This window comes from Archocentrus centrarchus, chromosome 8 (genome assembly GCF_007364275.1).
Source record: "Archocentrus centrarchus isolate MPI-CPG fArcCen1 chromosome 8, fArcCen1, whole genome shotgun sequence".
Taxonomy (NCBI): domain Eukaryota; kingdom Metazoa; phylum Chordata; class Actinopteri; order Cichliformes; family Cichlidae; genus Archocentrus; species Archocentrus centrarchus.
Window position 1 is genome coordinate 28,404,830 of NC_044353.1, and position 12,079 is coordinate 28,416,908.

At 40.1% G+C, this 12,079-nt stretch overlaps 1 protein-coding gene across 1 annotated transcript; it reads right to left on the reverse strand.

The window, feature by feature from the left end:
• Positions 1 to 720: 720 nt before the first annotated feature.
• On the reverse strand, positions 721 to 7,159 carry slc4a1a (solute carrier family 4 member 1a (Diego blood group)). The gene is given in 23 exon segments (XM_030735869.1): positions 721 to 1,340; positions 1,441 to 1,614; positions 2,063 to 2,232; positions 2,330 to 2,571; positions 2,667 to 2,833; positions 3,011 to 3,100; positions 3,202 to 3,447; positions 3,538 to 3,732; positions 3,811 to 3,971; positions 4,067 to 4,267; positions 4,509 to 4,716; positions 4,858 to 4,955; positions 4,958 to 5,041; positions 5,130 to 5,172; positions 5,287 to 5,337; positions 5,339 to 5,357; positions 5,438 to 5,573; positions 5,714 to 5,821; positions 5,824 to 5,878; positions 5,982 to 6,028; positions 6,117 to 6,223; positions 6,899 to 6,954; positions 7,087 to 7,159. Coding segments are annotated over 23 exon segments (2,730 nt in total). The 5' UTR covers positions 7,114 to 7,159; the 3' UTR covers positions 721 to 1,295.
• Positions 7,160 to 12,079: the final 4,920 nt, after the last annotated feature.

The window sequence follows — 12,079 nt, forward strand, 5'->3', positions numbered from 1 at the left end:
GTATGTATTTTGCAACTTCATGGTTTTGTATTTTGTGTTGTATCTCTATGTATGATGTGACATGTCACTGGTTTTTGTGTAACGTCTTTGTATTACTGAGTCATCTAATCTAAACAGACATTACCAGTCTCAGAAAGAAAGCAGTATGCTGTTTAATGGGGACCCTCTAGATAATTATTATATTCAAGACTAAGTGTGGTGAGTACATCAACCGGATCCTTCAGATAGCAAAAGGACTTTGAACTTTACTTGAAATCTTTGAAGGCAGCATGCAGCTGAGTGGGAGATATGCTCACAACCTCTCCTCTTACTTGCAGAATAAATTAAGAATAAAATGTCGACATGTGACATATTGTGTTTATTAATGCACTTCTGAAAACATGCACTTTAAGGTTGTCTTTATTTTTTTTTTAATAAAGTGAAATTCATAGCATGTACAGTGTTTTGCACACAAATGTGATGGGCAGCATAAAAAGCACAAGAAAAATGTACATAGTTTTACCTGATTATGTCATCAGTATACCAATCAATTCAAACAATAAGATCTCATCATCAACTATCTACCTAACACTGCACATCCCATTCTAGAATCACAAAGCAATTAAACACTTAAAATCAGCACATTCACATTCTACATAAGCCAGATGAACAGAAAAGACTAAACTGTTGCATAAACAATACACAAAATAAATGAGGAAAACTCAAGAAACAACTTCAAACTTTTTTTTTTTTTTTTTTTTTTTTTTTTGGAATCATCTGATACTGTATGGACAAAAGGCACATTATTCATGCACATCTAAAGAGCTGATAATCAAATTTCCTTTAAAGTAAGATAAAATTACATTATTATAACATGGGCAGAACTACAATGTAACTGCACTTTTGTAACATTTAAGCCAAACTGGGACTGAGCACTGAAAGAAAATAATATAAATGGATCTATCTCAGGAGAAAAATGCCTCTTATTTGCAAAATTCACCTTTTTTTTTTTTCCTGAGAGAAAATATCACTCTGTATCTAAGTAGATAAACAGCCACTAATACCTTAAAAAAAAGAACTCAAAACATGAAAATAATAGGTAGTAATACCTACTGCATCGTGATGACAAAATGGACTATATTCTGGTTTGTCACAAACAAAGATTTAGATGTAGAACTCATGTATTACTTAAAAAAATGTCAGGTAATGTCCTTTAAATATAACAATGGAACAGTTTGAAACTACAAAGAACTGGCATCAAAGTTGTGAATTAAATCTGAGTGGTATGGTGATGTTTATGGCTGTAGGGACCCATCCTACTCGTCCTCATCAAATGTCACCTTGGCATCATCAGCATCCAGCTGCAACACAAGCACCTCAGGTTACCGCAAGGAAAACTGCATATGGAATAATGTGTAGAGGTAAATGTGAAAAACAAAATATATATAGACAAGTACTTACACATTTCATTTCCATGACAGAGAAGAGCCTGCCGGTCATGAACATGCGCAGAGGGACGGTCAGAATGAGAACAAAAGGCAGAGCCAAAGAGAAGGGACTTATCTTCACTATCCAGAGGATAGCCAGGCACATGACCTGGATCGCAGTGAACAAATGCATTCGCATGGTACTCACCTGCCAAATGACAACATGAGAGGGTGATAAATACACTAATTATCAGTTTATATAGCAATTATTAGGCTATTGGACTTGGCTGGCATGCATAGTCTAAATGGAAGGGGCCATGAGCTATAACCTTTATATGAAAGTATTAATATCAGTTTTTGGAAACTCAGTGAAAATGACAACAAGGTAAAAAAAATATCACTAAGATACACAACCAAAGACACAAATGTGAGGCATAGAGCTACAAAGACATGCAAAAAAAACAAATACAAGAAAGAGTAAACAGATGCAAAACCCCATGGGCTTTAGTGCTGAGGTTCTTATCTGTGCTGTGGGCCAAATCATCTAAGACAGCTATTTGAAGCATAGCGAGTTATCTTCCAGACACGAAGGTGTACCACATTACAAATGTATTATGATTAGCATAAAATAAACTATATTTGTGCTGAATAGATACCCTGGTGGCATAGGCATCAGAGGGATGGTATTTCTTGGGAGTAATGAAGAGAAGCATCCTGTCCCACATCTGGATTCCATTTAGAGAAGTGATACCCATATAGAGGAAGATGCCAAACAAGGCCGTCATTGGAATCATCTTCAGTATAGGCTCCATGTAAATAGAAACTCCTGAAAACCACATAAAAAGTACGGGCATGAGAGGCAATATGGTTATTTATTCAGCCCCCGCTGTGAATCCATCATTGCTGTAGATGGCACCACCTACCAATCATGATGGCCACAATTGTGCCGCTGACCCTCTGCTCAACGACTTTCTCGATCTCTGGTTTGGGGCCTTTGGACATGACAGTGAGTGCGCTGGCGTGGGTCACAGATCGCACAGTTGCAGCACTCAGCCAAGGGACCCCAAAGAGAGATGAGATTCCTCCCATTGTGACCAGGATGAGGAGGTCCCAATGGAAACCCGATCCTTTCACCATTTTCCTTTCCGGTTTGCTCACAATCAGCCTGGGATCCACAGAGAAGACAAGAAAGCAATTTCTTAAATATTTTCTCAAAATTAGTTAGAGTCACATCAAGAAATTGTTTAAAGCGTTACTCACGTGGTAATTTGGGACTCAAGGAAGATGAGGATGAAGACAAGCACTGCAGGTATACAGCTAGCACCCATCATCCAGATGGGGAAAGGCTTCTTTTCTCCCAGGGGGTTGATAAACCAGCCTCTGACCATGGGGTTTGACACTTCGACACCTTTCGGCACAACCAGTTTCTATGAGAAGACAGGATGATGATGCCAAATAGAAAGACACAGTTAAAGATTCGATTGTTTGGCTTTTTTTTTTTTTTTTTTTCTAATCTAACATAAATTTCTGAGCATTGGATTGATTCGGTCTTTCTTCAAGAGCTCACAAATACATGTGCATTTTTCACACTATTTAATGCTCACCTGAGTGTAAGCGTCTTCAATACTGATATCCACCGCAATCATGAAGAAAATAGCAATGGGGACTCCGAAATCTCCAATCAAATGACGGATCTAGTGAGAAAGAGAGCAAAGGATACAAGAGGCTCAGAATCCTAGAATAAATAAAGTGTTCATTTAAAATACTTTAGAGTCTGTTCAATAGTTGATCTTACAGGGCCAGGGAGGAAATGGCCACTCTTAAATTGACGGAGGAAGTATGCAATGAAGAAGCAGCCAAACATCAGGCACATAGAGAGTAGGGCAGTGTTGGGGTATGGCCGTTCATACTCCTCCACACGAATGGTTTCATTGCCATCTGGATGGGTCTCAATGTGCTCCTTGATGATTGGGTGGAAGGGGTTGTCTAGTGTATCATTCAGATGTTCGTAGTTCAGGATCAAAGGGTGCGTTTTAAAGATCTGAGAAGGTATAAGAAAGAAGAAGGAGATAAAAACAAAGGCAAATGGAAACGATGCTGTAAAATGGATGGAGGAATGAGATGAGGAAACCTTAAAGAGCTTATTGAAGGTCTCATAGATGAAGATGAGCGAGATGAGAATGGAGAAGATTTCTTGGGTGAAGCGAGAAATGTATCGGACCAGGAAGCTGCCCTCCATCGCTACGATGAGAACCACGATCAGTATCAGCCACATACCCACCCATATGCGGCCTACGATGTACTCAATGCCCTGCATCTTGCAGAACTGTTAAGAAAGGAACAAAGGGAAGGAATTTTAAAAGTAGCTTTCAACAGACTGAGTTCTGGAGTTTTAGCATTTGACAACTTTTCACATACAGCAAAAAAGCCTCCTCAACACCAGCAGCGGTCCGGAGAAGCCTATGATAAGGACAGGCTGGGCAGCAATCAAACAGAAGATGACCCCCTGGACGGCAGTGGAGATCATAAGCTCTGACACGCCCATCATTTTTTCTGTTTTGTCAGCTGGGTTCAGACATTAAAGATAAATATTAATAAAACAAACTAAAAAATGAACAAGATGAATTACACCCACAAAATCAAATGACTCTCTCTTTTACCTAGAAGACCTCCGAAGGTGATGGCTGGAGACAGGGCAGCGAAGTAGATGAAGATGATGGCAGCAAGCACCTGAGGGTTCAGAGCGTCTGTGAAGTCGCTGATGTAGTGGCGGTAACGGCGCTTTATGTCCTTCACCATCCCACCAAAAGGATAGCCTGTTCGGGCCAGAGGGTCCTCCTTTGGGCCTTCAGATTTCACAGCTAGAAAAATCAAACAGATCAATTTGCCTTTACTTATTACTATAAATCTTCTATTCCTTAAGTATGAGATTCTTTTATAGAACTTTTCTTCTTCTATTATACCTTTGATCTAAAGGTGTTACATATGATTATGCTGGAGTTCAGCTTTTAAAACTTAAGGCTGCATTTGGCCCAAAACTTTACTGGCTGCTGCTATTGGAAAAAAGAGTCGAGGAACTTCTTATCTCAGTCGTATGCTGACCTTTAGCCATATCTCCAAAGGCAAGACGGGGGTCAGTAGAACGAAGCCTGTCACACAACAGTTTTTTCTGGAAGTCAATCACTGGCTCCAACATCGCCTTATCTTGGATCTCAGTGGGAGGAATCACAATACTGCAGTCCATGAAGTCAGCGATGGCATCGGTGAGATCTTTTGGAGTCTGAGCCAAGTAAGCTTCCAGACAGAACACCTGACAGACACAGAGAGAGATATAAGTTTGGACTCACCTGCAAACCAAACAAATGTGGTGTCTTTCCTTTGACTAAATTGTGTGACTTCTAAAGCATCGTGCTGCTTTGCCATTATTTTCACTCTTCCTGTTCTCCCTCACCCAGTCGGCCATCAGGGCACCCATGGTGCGGCCGCATTCACTGAAGTTTAATCCACTGCTGCTGGGGCCCACCAAGACAAAGACGAAGCGAATGGGACAGAAGACTCCAGGATGGACTCTATCACCACAGAGTGACTCAGTCTGACGAAGGCCAACACTGGTTTATGCAGGAGATCCAGAGCACCTGTGGGAAACAGGCTCATTTAGGTCTGCTCCAGAGCAACGTGCAAAAAACTAGAGATAACTTAAGGGTCAGAAAAATCTAGTCATACCTGAGAGGACAATTGAAGCCTCTATGTTATCAGAAGTGTCTCTCTGCAAAGAGAAGACGTAAAGCAGTACAACATGTCAGCTCTGCTATGTTGACAAATAAATGTGATTTAGAAAAACAAATGCATTAATTTGTATAAAATTCTCCCACATTTGTACCTTCTTTGTGACAGAAAAGGTCTGCATTTGAATGTCTCCAGAGGAAAAAAGCCACAGGTCCCTCAGACTGACTGGAAGGAGAAAAATAAAATGAGCAATCATGTTTAAGGCATTAGCATCTTGCAAAGGAAATATGTATCCCATGGGTTACCTGCGTTTCATCAGGAGAGCTCTCAGGAGGTCATCTCGATCACTGGAACGGATCTCATTTTTGCTCACCAGCTCATCAACCACTTTCTCAGCCACAGAAGCCAGACTGCTGGCATTCAGGTCAAAGATGACCGCACCTGGGAAAATGTTAGACAGATGTTTTATTTTTAGGCTTTTAGACTTGTCAACCAGTTTTTCTGGTAACAAGTCACATTAAAGTTTGAATTTATTCAAAGGGGAGACACTAATTTGGGTACATGTAAACCTCCAAACTCACCTGTACTCATGATTTTGCGGACCTGGAGCAGGCTGTTGAAGGTGAGATAGGAGATATGAGAAGGAGCCCATGTTCCTGTGGCAGGGTTAAGGTTCTCCTCATAGCCACCCAGCGGCTAGTCTCCTGCCAGATGTTGCCCTGGAGCTCATTCAGCTCCACATAGGCCTACAATAATTCAGTGTGATTAGTTAAAAACATGAGAATAAATGATGGACTGTATTCATGAATTTTAATATTTGATTTGAAGGGTTAAAAAATGTAGACCAACTTGAGCATCCCCTCTTGTAGTGGCATTGGTATTCAGGTTCAGAAAAGCTGAAATGAAGAGACAGAGGTGTGATTTGTGCACAGATATATGAAAATCAAACCGCAAACACCAGCACAGACTTTCAGAAGAGTTTACCGTCTGGATTGCAGGGAATGACGATGGGCTCCGGCGATGGCTCATCATCTTCCCCTTCCTCCCTCCCCCTTTCAAGGTCAATAATGTCACTCTGACCTGGTATAGTCCTGGTGGGTAGCAAGAAAGGAAAACACAAATTAAGATCAGGGATCATCATGAACTCTGCTCAAAATTAACTTCCAACATCTCACCAAATCCTAAAGACAATGTGCAAGTAGTTGGTCTTACAGGTTGTAAGACCAACTACTTGCAATTTTTTTTTTTTGTAGGTAAATTGACTTTGAAGCCTGAGACTGCTTTTGGCAATATAAACATCTCAGTCTCCTTGACTAAATCAATCAGACTAATCAAAACAGTCTGTCTTTAGTGCTATTCTGAAAATGGCCACAAGATGGCAGGGTTGCTCAACTAATTTGTTAGCTTACTTTCTGGGTTACATCAGGCCCCGAGTTGATTTTATATATATATATATATATATATATATATATATATATATATCTCTCTCTCTCTCTCTCTTCTCTATCTCTCCTCTCCTCTATATCTCTCTCTATCTATATCTATATTCTCTCTCTCGCTGTCCCTCGGTGCTATTGGTCCCCCCCTACAATTCGCACAAATTATCAAACAAAATCCTCTATCGACTGCCTTTGTGACGCAACTTAACCACACACTAGTTAAATACTAACAGTTTTACCTAGAACTAAATATTATCAGAAATAGGGCGCAAAATTTCAGTGTAAACTGGAGTGCAGTTCTGTTAACAGACGACAGGAGGAACTCACAGTCTCAGTGGAGAAGGAAAGGCCGAGTCACTGTCTTCATATGACATGTCACTGCCCTAGATATAAGCAAAGTTGTAAAAGAAGTAATTGAAAGAGGGTGGAAATGGATAAAAACTAAGTGAAATGGATCCTTGGATGGATGGTGTGCACAGCATTAAAATGAAGGTGTCAGATCACCAAAAACCAACCTCCTTAAAAGTGAAGTTGTTTTCCATGGATGTTGACTTATCTGTCCTCCCAGCTTTCAGCTACTTTTGCATTCCCTAAGGTATAATATGAATGAACATACACATAATAACAATAAGAGATGTCATCTCACTGTGGACCAAGTACAAGACAACTGTTTTATCTGCTAGGATTTTTGGCATACCTTATTTCAGACAGGTGTACCCACAGCACTGGATTTACAATAAATATATGCTATACACTCTGGTAACAATTACAATATACTGTTCTGTAGTCTGTTTGGTTGGTATTTTTGCTACAGAGGAACATTTTTTATCCACTAATGTTTCACAGTAAAACCCGCTTTGAACTTTCTGGGGCAATTTTAATGAAGAATCCACAATCTACCATCACAGTTTGTCAGCAGAGTCACAGCTGAGGGCAGATAATCAATCAGCCGTTAAGAATATGAACTACATTACAGCTGAAATAGGAGGCCGTACAGAGTCTTATCTCTGGGTTACACCCTTCAACGAGACACGTCTGTTATCCGCAACAACGTTACAGTAAAAATTTTGAAATTACTGACAATTTGACACTGAACCGTAAAGTATTAGACAATATAGTTGTTATAATTTCTAACTGTAATTTTTTTTAGTGTATTGTATTTCCATTTTTCAAACAGATGAGCAAGTCTTGCACTTTTGTTGTAAATGGCAGCTTAAATAACAGTTAAGCTGTTATTTAACCTTCTTATTACACATCCACTTTATACCTGGTTAGATTAATGATTTTGTAATTCTTGGAACAAACATTAGAATGATTAGTGTTAGGAAGGCGCTGTCATTTTCTGATAAAGATATTTTACTGAGAATATGCAGATTCTTTAACACAAAGTCAGAATATAAAGTTGATATAGTTCAAACAATGCCAAAAGAAATGATGGAAATCCAAATATGATGTATATTTTTATCATGCCTTGAAATTAGCAAGAAAAATGTTTGATATATGGCAACAAATATGCACAGCAAATGTATAGTTCAAAAGGTTACCATTCCTTTCCTAGAAAGTTACCCAAACAAAAAAAATTCATTCTAATTTTTTTTTTATCTTAAAACATGGCAGAGATATAAATAGCTTGATTTTACTTTTCTGTTGGGGTACATTCAGGTATCATCCTGTCTGACCCCTTCCATCTGGAACATTAATGCCAAAATGTGTACCTAAACCCTCCCAGAGGTAGATCACCCCTACCTGCATACAGGTGCTCCTACCTGGTCTCCGGCAGAGGAAATGGGCCGATCACAGGCCGAGCTGTTCTGTCAGCTTTGACAAGCCCGGTGACAAAATGACCCAGAAAAAATGAAAAGACAAACACAGCAAGAAAACTTGAGTAGTGGGAACACCCATATGAAACTACGTCGACCACAAGAGGTGCAATACCCTACTGGTCCTCTGGTTGGTTGGTGGGCAACCTGGCGGGGGGTGGGTGGAGGGCGATAGAGACAAACATTGCTATCAGCCTGAGACACCTTGACACAGGGATATCCCAGCCCTAATTTGGCTGATCCGCCCTCTCAGTATGAAACAAGTCTGAGCCCAGATAGTTGTCGGAGGGTGCACATGGGCCGAAGAGGGTAGAGAAGGGGGCAATGTACAGTATCAGACTAGAGCATCTTACTACGTCATTTTGTTTACGTACTGGGGATTCCCTCATAATGGGGGTTGGGTGCGTGATGTGCTGTGATGTGAACACATTAAACTAAACTTGTTTTTTCCATTACAGCCTTCGAGCTCACTTGGTTTGTCTCTGGAATATATCACATGGTATCAATGGAGTGAGACATCCTCAGCAGCTGACTAGAGGTGGAGGCTGGTAGCTGGGGAGATAGTGACACATGGATGTGGGGCAGACTGAGATACACACACACACACACACACACACACTGATGACAGTTTACTTCAGTGCAATTCAGAATTACTGAAAAGAGGCGACCCAACATAAGGACGACTCATCAAATCCAAACGCAGTCGATACACAAAGTAAACTGACCATTTTTCTGTTCACAAGTCTAAAGTCACAGGCAATCTTAAAAACCCTCCTGTCAGCTTTCAATTAAAGCCCCACAGCACATGAGTGGCATCGCTGATAAACTTTTTTAGAACTTCAATATTAGTTCAGGATTAAAACACATCAAACTATGAAATGACACATACATATTAAAGAAAAAAAAAAATATTTCCCTTTATATCAACAAATACTCTAAACCAGCTCCATGTATTTTCTTACCTGAAATTATTTTTCCAACAGTCTTGAAGTGATTCCTCACATGTGCTGAACATTGGCTGCTTGGTGGTCTGACACAGCCCAAACCATCTCAGCTGGGTTTAAGTCAGGTGACTAAGACCAAGCCACTTCATGTAGCACTCCATCAAAAAGCCCTGATGGAGCCTGGAGGTATGCTTTGGCTAATTATTAGCAAAATGGAATAATTCACATTGTAAGGATTTTGGTGTCTTTAAAACCTGAAAAGGAAGTTGACTTAACATAATCAGTGTCTTTTTGAACCTTTCTAAGATTTATTTTTTTTAAACAATCCAAAACTGTTGCAGTGAATAGCTCATATTGGAAGGTATCACATACACCTCTGGTTTAGCTCTCGCCTTCAGAGAGGTACGCAGTTGGTACTGTTTGTCTGTCAGCAAGATTACACTAAAACTACTATACCAAATTTTGTGGAGGATCAGGATCATCGTGTCATGGTGATAGGACTGCCACTGTGGCTGGTGGAGATTGTGCTTCTTTGCAAATCTCACTGATCTGATTTGGTGTTAGCATGTTACACTATTAACCAGAGTTTTCCAAACCCCTGAGGTAAAGAGCCATGCGTATAACTTGTGATGAAGATAATAAGCCGATTGTGCGCTTCAGAGCAATTTACCAGCTTGTGTATAGTAATAAGAACAATATCTTAAAACTCAATAATATGTTTTCATATGTAGTATATTGGCTGTAGCTCAGTAGGTAGAGCAGGTCACCTACTGATCGGAAGGTCAGCGGTTCGAATCCTGGCTACTCCGGGCTACATGCCAATGTATCCTTGGGCAAGATACTTAACCCCAAGTTGCTCTCCGACCGTTCTGTCGGAGTATGAATGCGTGTGAATGTTAGGTAATTAAAAGCACTTAGCTTTGTAAAATGGAAGTGCTTGTATGAATGGGAGTGCATGGGTGAATGCAAACAGGTTGTATAAGTGCTTTGAGTGCTCATACTGAGTAGAAAAGCGCTATATAAAAACTAGTCCATTTACCATTTATTATTGGTATCTGGGAAAGATGGTTGTGGAGCTGAGATCATTCTTTACCTGGATTTTTTTCATATTGCCAAGACATACAGTATAACAACAATGAACACAGAATACAATTGAAAAAAAAAAAAACAGTCCTGTTTTGGAACTAAGTAGAAACTGCTGGCTCAAAAAGATTTGAGAACTGTGTGTAAAGAAGTGAGAATGTATCACACACATCTATACCAAAGGTAATTTTGAATCAGATGTTGTTAAGTTCCTGTTTCTCACACAGTGACTTGTTTCCATAACTGAGATGGTGACATTGCAATGGTTGCTCTGTGTTGTTCACCTGTTTGACAGCTAAAACTGCAAGCATAGCAAAACGCACAGCATTATCTTTATTCAGGATTTTGTGAATGTGTCTCATTTGGTTTTATGTGTTTATCTTCAGGTTGATGTACATGTTCTCATACAGCAGGTGGGGAGGAACACGTGTGAGTGAGGGGGAGACAGGTTTAACAGCAAAGCTGCATAGAGCAGAGATAAAGGTGAAGGTGAAAGTGGATGAGTTTAAATATCTTGGGCCAAGCATCCAAAGAAACAGACAGTGCAGAAGAGAGGTGAAGAAGAGTGTGCAAGCGGGATGGAGCGGGTGGAGTGTCAGGGGTGATTTGTGACAGAAGGATAGTAAGATTGAAAGGGAAGGTTTACAAGTTGGTAGTGAGACCTGCTGTGATGAATGGATTGGACATGGTGGCACTAACAAAAAGACAAGAGGTGGAGCTGGAGGTGGCAGAGTTGACGATGTTAAGATTTTTGACTGGGAGTGCAGAGGGTTGGTGTGACAGAGGAGGATGCTAAGTATATGGTAAGCTGGAGGCAGATGATCCACTGTGGTGACCCCTAAAGTGAGCATCCAAAAGAAAAAGAAGGATTATCTAAAGACAACACATTTCATTAAAAATGTTTCAGCTTAAACAATTGAGTGAAAAGTTTATTCTGCAAAATAAAAATAAAGAACTTCCTGTTTGGTCTCCTTTGGCTTCAACGACAGCGCCATCTGAGCTTCAGAGGACCCCAAATTTTTGCGCAAGATGTGACAATGTTCCACAGAACTTTCTGTAGAAGCCTCAGCTTTCTGAGTCTCCAGGTGTCCTCATAAACATTTAACCTGTCAAATATTTATGGATGCAGCGAAAAACATGACAATCAGCAGTCCGTTTTCCTCTGTAGACCTTAAGTAGTTCTTCAAAGCTGTGGTGTGTTCACTGTCCTGCTGAAGTATACAATACTGTGTAAAATACTTGAGGCACACCTCATTTCTTTATGTATTTTAGGAAAATTGGAAATATGTACTTTATAGCAATTTATTGAAACATGCAAACATACATGGAACTACAATATGTAAGAGTTTATACAACACTGACAAGCTTGAAAGACAGTATTTCGCATGGCCACCTTTATCCTTCAACACAGCCCGAACTCTCTCTCTATCCAGGTATGCCTTTACCGCTCTGGCAGTGTGTTTGGGATCATCGTCATGCTGAAAAATGAGGCCATTGTTTATTAGATGCTTTCCAGATGGCATTGCACAGTGGTTAAAAATCTGATGGTACTTTTTTCCATTCATAAATCTATTATTTTTTTAACAAGATCCCCAACACCACTGGCTGAAATGCAGCCCCCAAACAGAACCTCCACCAGGTAATTATTTTAAAGCGTTATC